Consider the following 17552-nt stretch of genomic DNA (forward strand, 5'->3'; position numbering starts at 1 on the left):
CTGGTGCTTTGCTGTCTCCTGCACCCTTTCTCTGCTGGAGGCTCAGGGAGATGACGTTTCCCATGACAGCCATGAGTGAGCTTCACACGCTGCACCAAGGATGACTCACTGGGGGTGCGTCGTTGAGTCATGAGCAGTGTAGTCAAGAAAGAAGTTTAGGAGTTTTGGCTGCAATATTTCTATTTCTGGCCAAAAGTTTTACTTAAAATCTACTATTGTTGGGGTTTTTTTCTGTATTTTGGTTAAAAGAATCAGTTCTGGGAGCAATTTACAGAGGTGAGCTAAATTCAGTTGCACAACTGAATGTTGCAAGTGATGATTGTATTATTATTTAAAGTAATGAAATCGATATTTTGATCTAATCATTAATTATCCTCACTATTAAAAAAGCACAGAATTTGTTCCAGTTCCTCTGATTTCCAGCCCAATTATAGGATATTTTTGCATGGTTTAAACATAGTACAAAAGATTTATGTTTATAGCCTACCACCAGTGTTCAGCAGAAAACTTTTTCTTTCATTTTTGAGTTCCTGTGAAATTTAGGGACACCCTTAAAATGCCATGCGATGAACATACCATACCATTTTTGTGGAAGAATGAATGATTGTCTCCATTGAATTAATGCCCTGAACTTGCTTGCAGAAGAACAGAAAGGACATGATATTGCTCTGGGCTTGCTCAAGTCAAGAAGTGAAAACTTTAAATTGTTCCTGGTAAGTGCCTAAAGTCAACAGAAAATCTCAGCAACCTGTATGCACACAGCAGGCAGTTGGCTGCACTGACACCTTCCTTCCGGAGCTGGTTAGGCAGTTTCTTTAGGAATCATTGCTTCACGGTCAGACATGTATTTGTCCCTGGAAAAATATTTGCTGATGTGAATGTGTTATGCAAGACGTTCGTCAGCTGTGAAAACAAAACTGTCTGTCTGTGGGTCTCATTAGTTTTTATCAAAATCACTCAACCCATAAAACAAGTCATTTCAAATGTAGAGCTGCCTGTTTTTTTGATTTAATTTTGAATCAGGCCACCGCATGCATTGCTGGGACAGTTTTCATCACAGGCGGTGTGCTGACAGACATTGACCTTATTCTCCATGGCATATGTTAAATGCAAAGACGGAAGTGTTGAGAGCCTTAGATCCAAATTTAACGGCACTGTAATGGCAGGAGAAGTAGGAACTAGTTACAGAAATAGTTTGCAGGGCCCTGGTTGTGATGTGTGGAGGGAATGTAAATAGAGATCACTCTATTTACATCAATGCCCCAAGCTGTGACGGGTAGATGGAAAGATTGGGTAAAGATCTTATATTAAAAGGTATTTCCAAACAACCTGTAAAATTACATACGCATTATATCACTGGTTGTCAGCTGGTGACACACACCAGCAATGAGGGCAGACTGCTGCTGCTGCTGTGCAGCAGATCTCAAGTTAAAACAACGTGCTGAGCAAGTCAGTGGAGGGGGAGAGGAGAAGAGAACACATGAGGAATCAGCAGCTGGGACCTGCAGTAATTCACAACAGGGAGATGAGAGAGCAACGCGGTCAGGACTAAGGCGGCACAGCACAGTGGGGCTCATGCTAAACCCACCCTTGAATCATTATGTTGAAGCATCCCTTAGCAATGAGGGTGATGGATAGCCTTTGGTGTTCCCAGTCCAGGGAGCTGACAGTGCTCCAGCTCCTGCTGATTACAAAGGTCCTGATCCCAACTGCGTTTGGCCATTAGCATCAGCCACCTATGGTGAAACTGAAATCAGCTAAACCGCTTTTTCTGGGGTAAAACAAAAGAGAGAAGCAGCACGCAGTGCCAGTTTGCCCCACGTGCTCTGTGTGTTGTGCAATCCATGTAGTCTCGCTGCAGCCATCCTGGCTGGCAGGGCGGTCCTGGGGTCAGGTAGCAGCTTTCATCTGTCCTTGGCAAGATGCTAAGCCAGCCTGGCTGAGCTGCAGCTGGTGAAGGTGTGATCTCTCTGCAGACATGCAGTGTTGTGTGCAAATATGGTGAAAGCTATTAACAGCTGAGTACATTTCTCATCTGCATTTCCCGACAGTAAACAGAAGTGACTTATTGAGACAATTAGAGTGGGATGGAGTAATTCAGCGTGACTGAATGCCACATTGCAGAGATCACTTGCTAATGACAGGGAGGTAGGATAAGGAAAGGGAAGGATCTGAGGAGTATTTCCCCCAGAGTGAAAAAACTGCCCCCCTCCCCTCATGAGTAAGTCAAGGCCAGCTGTTTTGGCAGTGCCTCCAGGTCTCTATACATTGACCCTCCTCTCCCTGTTTATCAGCAAAGGCACAAGGAAGGAGAAGCGCCTTTTGGTCCTTGTCCTTCACATGCCCAGTGGTTTGCAGGAGATGTGGATTCAGTTCCCTGTTCTCTCTCTTTTCTGTAAGACTCTTGAAAAAATATCTTCTCTCAAAGGGCTGCTTGTCAGACAGGAGGAACGCAAACGGTGATTGCTGTCTGCCTCTGTTCCTCCTTTCCCTGTATTCTTTCGGATTACCACAGTGTTTTACTGTCCATGCTTCCAGCCCAGTCTGGACATTCCACCTTAGGAGCAGTGACTGGAGAAGAGATGGAGAGGCCAGTGGCCACGGCTCATCTCTTGGACAAGTGCTCTAATCATTAGGCACCTTGTCAGGCTTGTCCTTCTGGCTCCTAAACACTTGTATTTTTGGCTGCCCAATGACTTACAGTGCACAAGTGTAACTCAGATGCAGTCCTGAAGCCTGAAAGCTCTGGGGTTACAGCTTTTAGGGTGATGGGGAGATCAAATTTGTGTCCCTCTCCCTACTGCTTCCTGCAGGAATGGTTCTCACGCAAATGGCCATCACCTCTCCACGTGCACGTAGGGCTGAAATTGGGTGTGTCTGAGGGTACCTCGTGGAGGGTGGTCAGGCCAGCCCAGGTCCTGCTGGAGGGAGGTGGAGAGCCTTTTGTGCAGGGGCCACTTGAAGGAGAAAACTAACTTCTGGGGCATGGGGGAGCTTTTGGGTCAGGCAGAGGCACAGGTGAGGCTCTGCACCCACTCAGCAAGGTTTTGTGGGTCACTATTTTGGACCTGGGTACTTGCAGTCTCTCCAAGTCCGGTTACAGGCACATCTGTGAATCACAGCTTTGTTTTCCTTTGAGAGGTGTTCCTCATCCTTCTGCATGAGGAGATGAACTTGCAAGTGTAACAGCAAGCTCCTTGAGAGCCATGAAGGGAGAAATCCAAATCAAAAGAGACACCCAAAAGATACATGTTGGTTGCTTGAAAACATCATGGCTGTCAAAACTGGCCTCCTGCATCCTGCGGGTCTGACTCATACCTGCCTGCTAATGCCATTGGTGAAACAGAAGGGCACTGGGCTGAGAATTAGCAAGGGAAGAGCACAAGGGCAGTATCCAGTGATGAAAATTGAAAGGAGGATTAAAAAGACAGTTCTCAACGTCTCTCTGAAACTAGTTCAGACAGGAGTAATTTCACCGGCTCCAGGGAATGCTGCTGTATGTCCATGTCAGTGGGGAGCCTTCAGCTGTGGCACTGGCCGAGCGGCATCCGCAGCAGCCAGGCAGGCTGACCAGGATGCAACCTGTTTGACTCGATGTCTGGAGGCCAGGAAGGGCACAAGCTCCCTTGTGTTGTCCTTCATGTTTTGGGCTTTACACAAACCACGTCTTCAGCAGACATAAACAGTCAGGAGAAGTAGATGGAAACTTTCCAGATTCTCTTCTGCTTGTGGTTACCTCCCTGCTGTGGCGTGATGGGGAGGGCACGCAGGGTGGTTGCAGGGATATGTGATTGATGGGTATTTGCTGTAAGTGTTCCTCTGCTGTGAAATGTCTCTGTCCCCCAGTTATTTCTAATTTCTCCTTGCAGATAGCTCAGCTGAGCACACAGTTGGTTTGGGACTGCTAATATAGTACGCTCACTGTCTGGGAGCAGCTGATAATGTACTCATGCTGGGTTAAGATTTTCCAGAAAAGAGGTAACATTTGCAGATGGCTTGGGCCGAGTCCTTTGGCTTCAGCTTTTTTATTGATAGATGAAAGCAGTACACACAACCAAGCTATGGAAAGCTTTAAAAAGTGTCCTCCCTTACCCTGCTTTTTTAACAGTTCCTGCATTGATAGTTTCTCTCCTTGTCTCTTACGTGACTACAGTAGACACCAATCCTGTTCTTCAGCCTTCCTTGTACCTTTTCTGCATCGAGGAGCTCTGTGCCCTCTATCATCCTCTTCTCACCATACCCCAAAGAGATCAAGGCAGCCCTTCCAGACACAGGTTTTCAATCTTTTTTTCCTCCCATGCAGCTCTCTTTTCCAGTGGATTCACTTTGCCAGGTAATGGTTTCCAAAGAATCCATTCTAAATTTCCAATATTTAACATCAGATTTTCTAGTCTTGGAAACACTAGGGCGTTGCCAACCCAAAGTTTAGGGATTGATTGCACAAGCAGACTAGCTAGCCATTCTGAAGGGACAATAACTCTTATGAGCCAAGCAGTGGTGAGCAGTTGGCAGGTGATGAGGAACAACAGGATGATTCTTCCACTTGTGCTGCCATAACCAGAAGAGACCGGGAGTGGAGGAGAATCATCTACTTATGGATTATTTGCATGGCACACGTCTGCATCTGAGATGCTCAGCCTGGACTTCTGTTCTGGTCCACTGTAGCCATGGATTAAGGGTATGATTTATCCTACCCTAAAGTTTTTGTCTAAATAGGACAGAACATTTGTGTTCCAAAAGCTTCTTTTTTTTTGCATTGGCTATAAAAGGAGCCTAAGTAAACTTTACACTTTTTGACTGAACTGAATCTGTCCAAACATGATAGCATCCTTTACATTAAGGGTGTAGTTCTACCTAAGGCACAATCACTATCATTTGCCCAATGTCCTAGTTAACAGCAAAATCACCAGCAAGGCTCTCCATTAGCAGCCCAGCTGCAAGGGAATTGCAGCCCGTTTCTTTCAAGGATGGTTTTAGTACTCAAAACCATAAACTTTCACTAAATTGGCCAGATACCGTAATTCCACAGCAACCCATCCCAACCCAACCTTTTCCTCCCCTCCGACTGATCAACTGTTGGTCTTTACGAAGTGATAATAAAAGACCACACAAAGATAATTGCTCATAATGGTCAGGGAGGAGCTTTGCCAGCTCCAGGAAGGTCCTTATGGTATGTTCTTGTATAGGAACCAAACCAGCAAAGTGCTGTGGAAGATGTTTGACCACCCCAACATGTGGTGAGAATTTAAAGCAAATGTCAAGTGTTGGTTTTGGAAAGTCACTGATTTTTGAAGACTGAAGTTTTGGGTGGTGGTTTGTTTTTTTTTTCCCCCAGCAGCTGATCATTATCACAACTGCCCTGGGAAAAAAGGAAAGTTTTCAAACTCTAATGAGCATCTGATGAATTTTGGATGATCCCAGGGCAGCCATGCTAAAAACGTGCAGGGTGGATATCGAGTTGTGTTTTTCTGCAGTGTTGACTCTGAGTGAACTGGACACTTTAACGGTGAAATTGCACCAATTTAAATGAAGGAGCAGATAAAATGGATGTTTAAAGGCAGGTTTCTCCTAGTCAGCAAAACAATGGGGATATTTTACACTTGCGTACTGCTTTTCAACAAAGCTCCTTCAAGATAAGCACAAATAAAATCGATCTCACACATCTGTGACATAGGAAATAATTTTTACCTGTAATTTACAGTTTGAGGTAAGGATAAGTTAAGCCTTTTTTTTTTTTTTTAATTCCTGTAATTATATCTATTTTTTCGCACGCTTGTTATAGAAGATGGCTGAATCTCTCTGCGGTGTGTTGCCTTTTCTATGTGTGCCCTGAGATGGTATTGGTAGATGTTTGCAAAATGTTAACTGGTCTGTCTCCCACCCAAGAAAATGCAATAAGATTTTCTCCGTTATGGACTCCAACACTGCTTGCAAACATTTTTGCCATCTATTGTGTGTATCTGACCTTTCTTCAGTGTTAAGTTTCTCAGCAGTCAAATGTGATTAAGCAGTTTCTGCCCTTTCCTCTCAGTCCTTTGTAGATATATTAAGTGGCCCATCAACTCCATGAAAGACAAAAAGAGGCTGTGCATGCTGCTGGGAGCTTGCCTGATTTCAGCACAGTTTGAGGGCATCTGCATGCTCTCAGGGGCAATGTAGGGGTGTCTCCATTACTTACATTTGTTTAATAACGTAGTCTCTTGAATGCACTGCTCTTTCTGGATTGCCTTGTGTGTGCATTTTGCAAACTTGGTGTGACTTCCCAGCTCATTTCCACTAGCTGAAGGGCAGAGATGGAAATGGGGAAGGATGGTCTTGAAAGCAGTGTTTTGCTTTCTTACAGCAAAGAGGATCAAGTCCACCCTTGACAGGGGTGAGGATGGAGTGCTCTGAAGCTTTACCTCCCTACTTTGCACTGGTGTGACTGAGAAGAGTATATGGGATTTTAAATTTTACTTTCTCACTTTTTTGCAAACTAAAGAATTACTGTTTTGGTCCCTGCCCTCCTCTTACTGAAGTCACCTCTCATTTTCCTGTGAGGTGATGTTCACAGGGAGGCACAGCTCCACTCCCCCCACTCTCAGATGGGGGCAGAGATCAAATCAGGGATGATCCAAGGACTGGAACCAAATTCTTGGCAGTGATTTGTATCTCATAAACATGTTGTCACAGTATGGCATCTAGTGCATATTCTGCTTCTTTGTTAAATAAATAACATGGGGAAAGAGGGGGGGGGGTTGTTGTTTGTTTTTTTTTTTTAATTTCTTGCTCTTTCTGCTCCTTTTGATTTGAGCTTTCTTTAGTACCAAAGTTTGGGGAAGGGGGGAAAGAGAATAGAATCCTCCAGAGGTTGCAGAAAAAGGAGAAAGTAATTTCTTAATATCCCTCACCAAGTAGAGATAAGGCTGACTGAACCCCTGCTGACAGCAGGCTCTGCTTTCTTTCCACAGTCTCCATTGAAGATATTCGGGATGTGAGGTCAGGCCATAAAACAGAAGGTATGGAAAAATATGCCAAGGATGTCCCAGAGTATCGCTGCTTTTCCATCATTTTCAAAGACCAGCGGAAAAACCTGGACCTCATTGCGAGTTCAGAGGATGATGCCAACCACTGGATCTCTGGCCTTGGGAAAATCATAGCCCACAGCAACTCCATGAACCAGAAACAGAAACTCCAACAGTATCCTTTGCCTTATAAAGTGATTAATCACGCACAAAGATGCACTTGTCTTTCTCTGTGGGTGGAGATAGTAGACTAACCCCCTTTTTTCCTATTGGCCCTGGGCACTGGGTTTCTCTCACCCTGATTTTGCACCCAGGCAAACTCCCTGGTTTCCAATGCTTTTTCCCCCTGTTTTACAGTGATACAAGCAAGAGTGGATTCAGGCTTAACATAGCTCCTTAAGCAAAGAATTGCTTCTTTCAGGGAGCTCCAGATAAAACAATCATTATTTTTTGTATTCTTCAGGGTCCTGTTTCACTTTCATTGCCGTAAACTCCAGGACAGGCACTTCTTGGCAAGGCATGAAAAGCCCATCCTGTTTATCATGTTTCTCAGTAATACAAGGCGAGGGAACTGATTCTGCTCTTCTGACTGCCAAATTTACTCTGGGGTAGCTCCACTGACTTTAGTGAAATTACTCCTTATTTGCCTCAGCATGGGAGGAAGTTTTGCCCTGAAAGAATTTGCAATCGCTCTAGTGACAATGCAGACATTGGAAAGGAAAAGTAGCAGAGCAGGAAAGGAGAGTGAATTAGTTGTGAAAAGGAGAGCGAGTTAGTTATTGGGTGAAATCCTGGCTCTGCTGAATTCACAGGGAATTTTCCCCGGGGCTGCATTTCACTCAATAAGTTGCTTTGCAACCACAGGTCTCACATCCATATAAAAAGAGAGAATATCTGTGGGTGCAGTTTTTGATGGGTTTTCTGCAGTCCCTGTGTGTCTGAGGCCCTGACCGTGACATATGAACCTGTTGGCCGATTTCACCCTGATTTGACAGAGCCACAGTAGTCATAAAATATTAAGTTCCTTTAAGCTTCACAAAGATAGGCATCCAGCTATCAGAGAGGAAACCAGATAGTGCTCTTAGTGGGAGCAGGCTGCATGAGCTTCATGCCTTGTTCAACATCAAAGCATCTGTGGAGAGGAGATGCAAAATCCTCGGCTGGGGAAAATCACAAAGTTGGAGTCTGAGCCTGAGCAGGCATCAGGGAGTCTTGCCCTCAGTCAAGGCTTCACTCCATGTGGGTTCCCTGCTGGGTAATAATGTTCGGATGATGAAGGAGATGGCACATAAATGCTGAGCTTTCATCAGGCTTTACTCTTCTGTGGATTCTCTGAAGTCTAATAAGCACTTGCACAAGCATAGTGCTGTTCGTTTAAAGGAATCAGACTCCATTAGTTCTGACGTGCATGGGATGCTGTGTTTATCTCCTGCACTATGAGTGTCTTTTTGCATGGTTTTTCAAGCTCTAGGCTGTAAGGTCATTCCTCAGCAGTGTTACCAGTTGTGTGTCCGTGGTGGTAGGGAGCAGTCCCTAGACAAGTTGAAATCTTGAAACTTTGGTGCTGTTGGAAATGTTGCACCCTGGCAGTTTTCCTTTTAAATGTGAAGGCTTCCCCCACCCCACAGTGTGTGGGGAAAATCTGGGCTACAGAAAGTTGTCCCTGGAATGTGTCAAATTGAATATATTGCTGAAAAACTTCTCCATAAGAAGAGACAAGATTGCTAAGGGGGGAAAAATAACAATGACATTTGCAAGGGAAGAAGGCTGTAAATTTCCAGCGTGGAAAAGTGCCTCTCTGTCTTTGGAAAGCAGAATTGAAGCTAAATAGGGTGGGTAGGCAGGCCGTATTTCTGGAAGAGTAATTACCGTGCAGTGCTGGCTTCCAATCTGGGATTGTCTCAGGCCGTTTAACGTAACCTGGAATTACAGAACAGCATGATTTCTCATTTGAAATTTGATGATGTTTAATTAAAGCCTGGGATTTTAAATTTAGTCTGTCTTCACTGGGTTTGCTTGGCAGTGTGGGCTTACTCAGATCTTCCTCAAACCTCAGAAGCGTTCTCTGCATCTGTGAGCACAGAAGGGGAAGAGTCAGTAGATGAGGAGAAGAGTTGAGTCCCCTGCCTGTCCCTCAAGACTGGAGAATTGCCTTGCAGTGTATCTTTTCCAGCCTCCAAAACCTTGCAAAGCAAGTAAGGAATGAGCAAGATTTTGAAAACAAGTATTGAAAGCAAAAACCTTGCTCGTTTCAGATGGGATTTGTTCAGTTTATAAGATGATGGAGTTCTCTGTGGTAGCAAGGGACTCGATTTAGTGTCTTATGTGTCCTTTCCAGTCCTGTATTCCTACAAAGATAAAACTCTCACATACTTGATGAGTACTTCTGATGTTCTTATACATACAGTGCTGTTTTATTAAGCCTCAGATTCAACCCTGCAACAAGCTGGCATAGGTTATTTAGCAATTATTGCAGGTATGTGTGCAGGGAAGACTTTAGACCAGAAAATAGAGGGGACTTTTCATTTGAGTAGTGTGGCACCGTCTGCTTTGATTCTGGGATTTATGTATGAGCTTTTCTTCTGGTTGGAAATCACTTACCAGAAGTTTTGCAGCATTTCTGTTCTGAGCACATTCATGGGATATCTGCCAGATAGTTTCAGTCATCCCTCTCTAGTTTCTAATAGAAAGCTGGTAGCCCTGAAGCTGGCAGATCCTTTAAAAACAAGAGGCAGGAAGCAGGCTCTCTCTGGATGTATACAGGAATGGGAACAGCTTTTTTCTAGTCCACCCAGGCCCAAACAGGCGCATAAGGTGAAAGGAAGACCCACAACCAGGGCTGCAAAATGGTGTTGGCATCAGATGAAAAGATTTTAAGTCGAACTGCTTAGTTCATCCAACTCCTCTAAGCTCTCTCAAACCTGAGGGGATCCAGATGCATGGGGAGTGGGGGTGTTTTGCGGACTGAACACTGCTGTTTGCTGACAAAACAGGCTGAGACCCCCGTTGTCTGTAGCCTCCTTTTTCTCTCTTTGCTGCTTGCCCTTGCCGCGAGAGGGCCCACTGTGTGCCTATGCTCTTCGTGGGCTCTCTGATTTCTCTCCTACATTGCTCAGCCTCCCTGGGAGGGATATAACAGGAAAGCATCCTCCATTCACAGGCAGGACCCGGGCATACTCTTTTGCAGATGCATTTACTGCCCACATACTGCCTTCCAGAGTCGACTTTGGATATATGCATGACCTCTGGGTGCTCATGATCAGTGGAAATGACTGCAGACTTTTAAAAAAAGGTGGTTTTTTTCAGTGGTTAGAGCAAAAAGAGTAGTTTCTACACACAGTTAGTGTTATCAAACCCTGCTGCTCACCTCTGGCTGTGACAGACTGGATTTCCTCTTGGCTCGCTAGAGTTGCACGTTGCTCCTGACTGGTATTTTTAGGGAAGGCTGTGAAGTGGAGCCGAGGTGCAGGAGTCGGGTATGAATGGGTGGCACTGCCACTGGTACCATGTTGACATGCTGAGGAGATGTTCTTTGGAGCGCAGCTGGTGGAGGGGGTGTTCTCCACCCTGGGGTGGATGGTGTTGTGCTCTCAGCAGAGCATTGTCTGCGCATGGGAGCTTCATGACTCAAACTCGGTTTTCTGGGAAGAATCAGTCCAAGCCAGACCCTGGTTTAGGGCCCTGGAGTGTCCTTGGGAGCTGGGGAAATGTAGCCTCTCTTTATTTTGGTTTCCGTGTCTAAAGAAGGGGAATATTAATATTACCAGGCTAAGATGGATGAGGTGTGAGGTCATTGCTTAGCACCTGCCAAGATTTTTAAAGACAGAAAGTTCAACTTTCCATGAGACAAACAATACTTACAAACAGTTTGCACATATCTCCATAGTTCAGAAATATTTGAATGCAGTGTTAGCTGTGGTGAATACTCTGTTTCAGGGTTATGTCTACAGCCCCTAAGGCTGTCAGTTAATGCCCTTTTTTGAGGTTATTTTGAAAGGCCCAGTTAAAATGTTATGGTACTATATGCCTCAGCTGGTATTTGCTAATCCTGAGGTTTACTCTGCTTAACATCCAGATTGGGCATTTTTAAAAGATTTTTTTAGAATGAGTTTGAAGCAATGCTTCCTATGCAAGACATGGAAGGTTACATTTGTGGAGATCAAATTGTTACTTGGATCATTTTTCTATTGAAAAATAGGAGATTTTTCTGGATGCCCTTTCTTATTTGACAGTAAAGCAAATTAGAGAGAGTCAGTTCCATGATGCAAAAAGCATGTTTTTTTGTTGTTTAAAACTGCAAGGTATCTCAACTGTCTAACATTATTTTTCCAGGAGACTGAAAGAACAGTTCAAATTAACTGGCATCACATTAAGAAGATAATTTTTTATAGTAATTACTCCAGATCCATAGATATACTGAAGTTATTACAAACCAAGCTCTTATGAACTATTATCACAGTACAATACAGTAATAGATTCTGTGCATTTCACAAGAGGAAGCCAAGACCCACAAAGTTTGGTTTGATTCTGCTCACAGCGAAGTTCTTAAGACATATAGGTAGAAATCCCTAAATAAATACGGAAGCTGAAGGTGAGTCAAAAAATTAATATTAATGCTTCTTTTGGAGAATCTCTGTTCAGTATTCACCTTGATATACTGAATATTGATCAAATTTGTAACAATGAGTTTACCAGGCTCCACCTGGGAGCTCTTTTCATTCTTCCTCTATCCCCTTTCAACAATCTGGAGCAGAATGCACTTTCTGTCATAAAAGAGAAATCAGACTCTTTCTGGCTGTGGCCAGAAACTCCTACAGGGTAAAGACAGCTGATCCAGCCTCGGCCAGATGGTGGAAAGCTTCTCCCGGGTCATGATCGCTTGTATTATGGAGCATTTTGCTTCTGCCAAAGCACCATTTTGCTCTTTCAGAGCAGAAGGTGAGGTCATGTAAGCTGTTCAGTGGTAGCACGCTGATTTACAGCAGCTGGGGAGGTGGTTCAGAGTCTTTAGAAGAGATTTCTCCCCTGCCATTAGCAGCAGAAGGGTGATATTTAGGCTAGGCACTGACCCGGAAAGATTTCCTTACATCATTCTGCAGCTGGATTCATACCTGCCTGCGGAAAGCTGATAAAAACAAAGACAACAAGATGAGCTTGAAAGAGCTCAAGAACTTCCTGAAAGAAGTGAACATTGAAGTTGATGACTATCATGCCAAGAGGATTTTCCAGGTAATGAGAGCAAGCAGATAAAGTATTTGCTGTTGGCTGAGGTCAAGGTCTCCCACAGCTTTCAGCTTTGGTTCGAGACCTAAGCTAAAGTGAACTTCTAGCATCTTTTCTTGTACCGAGGAAGGACTCTCGGTTTTTGGTGCTCAGCGGATTCCCACTAACAACTAAGTTAGGCCAGCACAATGCTTTTGATGAAGGTTTGTTAAGGTCTTTCTTTACCATTGATGCCCATTTTTGCCAGGATTCAGAGAAGATGAGATGCAAACATGGATAATGTGAGAAAAAGGGAAAAGCACAGTTCAAGTGCACTTTGTGTCCCAGGTGTTTCAGGAGTTCTGCGTGCCACAACCACATGTCAATGCCTAAGTCTGGCTGAAATTGGTTTGGTTACAGTTATGAACCCAGATCCGCACCTTCTCGGAGGAGGAGGGTGCCAAGTGACAAAAGTGTACAAGTTGTAAAGAAAAAGAAAGTGCAAATTAGGGAAAAAAAAACCAGATTCATGATAGGTACATAACATTGCGCGCAAGCCTGGACCAGTCTGGTTGATTTAATAGCCCAAGGCATCTTGTCAGGGACATGCACTTCTAAATTCTCAAGATTCGGCTTGCTGGCTGAGCCTATCAGAAGATAAGAAAGGGATGAAAATTTCTCAGTTGTTAAGCTTTTGTTTCTCTCTAAAGAAACCTTCCTGCTGAGGTGAGATAAAACATCTGGATAATTTCCAAACTCCCATCCTGTCCAAAGCAGGATTTGAATTCGTGGGTGGGCAGTTTCAGAAATGCTTTTTCTGATCAGTGGTAAACATGTGGGCGGTTTTGGGCACCAGGCAGTTGTTCTCCTGCTCCTTCCTGTAAGCAGATAGCAGGGAAGGTTGGCAGGATCTCACTAGGACCTTCCCTCAAAGTAGGTATAAGTTTCCTAACCCTTGCTTTATGGAGGTCTCTCTGGTAACTCTGCAAGAATTGGAGGAAGGTCATCAGCAGATCTTAAAGAATTTTGGCTTGCGAAATCTTCCAGATGTACTGCCCGCTCTGGCTAGCATATCCCATGCTTTATTCCCTGCTCAGGAAGACCCTAGAAGAATAGCAATAAGGCTGGGATTCCTCTGATTGAGTTAGATGTTTCCACTGCAGACATCTACGTTGGAAGTAGTCACCAACACTGACACTTCCTTTGCAGTCTGTGTAGGTCAAGCCAATAATGGAGACGAGGGTGCGATTCACCTCATCCTAAAGCGTACATCTCACATATGTCAGATGAATCACTCCCTCCATCTTCAAACATCAAACAACTGAAAAGACACCCTTTTTTTTTAGAGGCGCAGTCTCTTCTTCATTGAGTGAACCTCTTCTGCTATTGCAATAGTTACAAGGGAGCTCTAGGAGTGGAAACTTGATGAAGTTCCATTTTCTTTTTGCTTAAGGACTCCAAGTAATTGCTAAACCCCTCTAAATGCAGGCAGCTAGTTGAAGTACCCTCATTAGGCATGTAATTGTTATAAATTTCCTGTATAGCCACTGGAAAGAGAGGCTCTTCAGAGGTTAATTCAGATCTCTTGTGGGCTGAATGGCCTCCAGGAAGAGTCTGTCTTGCTCCTAAAGCAATTACATTTTCAGTTTACATACTGCCTAAACTTAGATGGACTGAGAGACATTACAGCATATTAAAAGGGTGATCTTTTCTGTCTTAGTGAGTTTTTCTTCATTCAGTCACAGGAAGGAAGGGTGGTCAAGGATTCAAGAGAGAGATACAGGGCATGTTCTCACATTATTCTTGCTTTTCATCACATAACTCTGTGTCCACATCTAGGTTTTAGACACACCTCAGTAAGACATATGCAATGCAACCAGAAACTATGCAAAGCTCCTCTAATTGCTCGCTTCATTTCAACCTGAATGTTAATTCTGGTGCATCAGAAAGGTTCTGACTTTTTCTGGCAGTCCAAGGATCATTCAGGACTCATGGTTCATGATCCATACAAGTGAGGTAAACCACAGTATTTTGGGTTGAGATTCTCTTTCTAATTTGGAGCTCTTGTAGCCCAAGTAGAAGGAGCTCAGTTTTATACCGTGCATCTGATCTGTCCTGAAATATGACTATGATGCCAAAGCTATTGTCCTATTTCCATCACAACCTTGAATGGCCACTAATGAACGAACTTCCCAAGGCACATCAGTTATAATGCCAGTTTTCTAGAAGTAATATGTCATTTTCCCTGTTATGTCTTAAAGAAGAAAACGTCTGTCATTCACGCATCCCTGCTGTCTCCACCAGTTGGTTTCCCTCTTTATATTCCTTCTTCAGTTGCTAAGCATCATGCTCAGCTTAGCTTGTGAGATCTGCCAAAGCCACAGCACAGGATAACACAGATGTGGAAGACAGCAAGGAAAAGACAGTTCCTGGACTGCTCAAAGCTAATTTGAAGGGGTCTGTAGTACCGAGCATGTCCCATCCCTGAGATGAGCCCATAGCTTTTACCCAGCAGATTCTGAAGTCAGGACAAGTTGAACTTTTTACTATCGGTTCAGTTTGTGAAATGCTGTGCATCATGATCATTTTGTTTGGTTTTATATGTGCACCATAAACTGCTGGTGAAGGACTCCAGTGGAGTATTTGTAGGAGAAGAAAGTCCCTCATTATCATCTTGCTTGGGGCACTGCCAAAGCCACCGTGGCCATTACTGAGATCATTAGCAGAGTTATGTTGAGATTAATATGATGACTGGTTAAACTGAGACATGCATTTTGGTCATAAAACCCAGGACAATAGCTCTAGCTGTCATAAGAGATAAAAAATGGATCTTTTAATTAAATTCCTCTGGTTTGACAAGTTACCATCTGTCAGCTAAGTTGTAGTAACTGATAGCAACTTGTCCATAGCAAGGGTGAAATGAAATGCACCACAACCTCCTCTGAGTGGCCTGGAGCACACTTTCCATTTCAAGTTAAGGCCAAAGAGAAGTTTTTAGGCCAAAGATTAAGTAAGGCAAGCCATGTCCTACAGGGGTTTTGGCATCCATGCCAAAAAGGAGGTTTTTCAGACTGAAATGTAAGATGTGAGTGGGCTTTATGAGATGAGGACACCACTGTTAAGGGTCTGTTTGCTTGCTTTAGATATTGAGAGAGAGGGAATCATCATAATAACAAGGCATTAACTAGAAGTGGGTTGATTGCTGAAATTTGCAGGGAAAAACACTTGGAAGTGGTATAAAGCTCCCTGCCATAAGGGATTCCTCTGAGATAGGCACTTGCTTTCCATTGAAGCTTGTTTTGCTCAGCCCATATTTAATGCAGAGGTTTACATCCCAGAGATGACTGCAAAATTGTTGTTCACCTCTCCATGAAGAATTCTGTCAGGAACAAACAACAAAATTAATATCAGGATTTGCCACAGAAAAATTGAAATTTCTGATGACAAATTGAACCTGGGAGTATTTTAAATAAACTGGAAATATTTCTTGTTGGAAAAGCTGTTGTCCTTCATGGAGGCACTAACTTAAATTCCTAATCTTTCATTATCAGTCAAGTCCTTGACTGTGGTGCTCTGTCAGAGCTGTTATCTAGTAGAGAAGTTCAAACCACAGAGGAACATGGGGGCATAAAGAACTTGAATTACAGCTCTTTGAGAAGCTGCTATCTGATTTGAAATTTTGTGGAGATTTCGTTACTTGGTGGTTTTTGAATGAGAATGGAAAGAGGGATTTTTTCATACCTAAACATGCACATGTTTAGCAGGATTTTTTTTAAAGTCAGTTTTGATGCCATCTTTGCAACCAGCCCTACTACTAGCCTTGACAGTCTCTTGAGGCCTGAGCTCAAACCCACTAAGATCAAGGGGAAAGCCCTTTTCACTTCACTTACTGGATTTTAGGCCATGGTCCGTGTCAATAGTTTAAGATGCATTGAGTTAATTGTTTCCCTATATTCCTCCACCTCTTGAGATCAAGAGGTACATTTCTCTTGAGCTTTGATTTGTACTTAGATTTTCAGGAGCTGTCCTTTTAACTTATGGTTTGCACAGAACACAGTGCGGTGGAGCTCAAGGCCATGCCTGCTGCTTTTCAGCACACTGATAATATGAGTAAATAATAATAATTGTAACTGTTATATGACTGTTGGCCTTGTCAATGAGAACCATTGTCATTGATCAAGTGCTTCTCATTCACTGGCCAGTAACTGTTTCCAATTATTTTGTGTTCTGCGTTGTGTAGCCCTGGTGCAGATTACGGCTGGCATATGCCAGAAGGAAAGAAGGTTTTCACTCCTTCTCCCCTCTACGTTTACAGCACTGTGACAAGTCCAAAACAGAGGCTCTGGAGGATGATGAGATAGAGGAATTTTACAAGATACTGACAGAAAGGAAGGAAATAGACAAGATCTTCCAAAAGTACTCAGATGCAGAAGGGTTCATGTCCTGCCAGAACCTGGTGAGGTTCCTCTATGAGATGCAGCAAGAAGAAGATGCTGTTGTTGCTGCCCCTGCCTTAATTCAGAGATATGAGCCCAATGAAAGAGGTAAGTTGGAAACCCTGGCTGATTTTGTTCAAAATTTTGCTTTCTTGATGAATTATGAATTGCTTTGCTGTTGCTTTCTTCTGCAGCCATGTGTGTCATTTTCTCCTTGCAGCTGCTTCTAAAACACCAGCCTTCTAGGGCAACATTAGCAGCTTTTAGACAGGAGGGCACAGAAGAGCCTGGGAAATACTCGTCTTCAATTTTGGCTTGGGTACACTGAGCAGCTGGAGAGGGGTGGACATGAAGTTGGCTAGAGGGTGATGAAATTCCTGTGGGAAAGGCTCTGATGGCTTATTCAAATGACAAGACCTCACATGGCTTTGCAAGGTTAAGAATGTAGCAATATTTCTGTTCTCCAGAAGCAGGAATGAAGACGAATCTTTTTGAATGTGTGTACCTGAAAAGCCATTGGGTGATGAAATCTCTGAGTAGAGGGCCAAGAAGGTGACAGCTGTTTAGCAGAGCAATCACAGTACTGTCTTTCTGCTCAGAAATTAAGTGAATCACCAGGCTGGAGCTCCTTGGAGGACATGTTCAAGAAATGAACAGAGAATCATAGGCTGTTTTTGCACTGTCCCGGTATACCTTCAGGAGAGGGACAATGCTTTGCAGATGTCAGACCTGGGGATTAGATTGAGATCTAGCTTAGTCCCTCAAGATGGGGAGACCCCAATTTCTCCCCAAAGTTGGGTTATTTTGCATTTACTGATGCAAATCATCTATTCATTGCATAACCTAGACAGGATTTATCTGGCTATGTTTAGACATCTGACAATTCCTCTGTGTTGGCATGAAGGAAGCT

The 17552-nt window shown here is 43.6% G+C and overlaps 1 protein-coding gene across 5 annotated transcripts in view; it reads left to right on the forward strand.

Annotated features, from left to right (window-relative positions):
* PLCD1 (phospholipase C delta 1) overlaps positions 1–17552 on the forward strand; it is a 73720-nt gene that overhangs the window by 35219 nt on the left and 20949 nt on the right. For 4 of the 5 annotated variants that reach the window (XM_076332010.1, XM_076332009.1, XM_076332007.1 and 1 more), the window contains exons 3-5: positions 6951–7179; positions 12104–12233; positions 16522–16750. In XM_076332010.1, coding sequence (XP_076188125.1) covers positions 6951–7179; positions 12104–12233; positions 16522–16750 — 588 coding nt within the window. Of the gene's footprint in view, positions 1–6950; positions 7180–12103; positions 12234–16446; positions 16751–17552 lie in introns of all 5 variants that reach the window. The other variant, XM_076332006.1, reaches the window with a different exon arrangement.

This window comes from Aptenodytes patagonicus, chromosome 2 (genome assembly GCF_965638725.1).
Source record: "Aptenodytes patagonicus chromosome 2, bAptPat1.pri.cur, whole genome shotgun sequence".
In the NCBI taxonomy this organism is placed as follows: domain Eukaryota; kingdom Metazoa; phylum Chordata; class Aves; order Sphenisciformes; family Spheniscidae; genus Aptenodytes; species Aptenodytes patagonicus.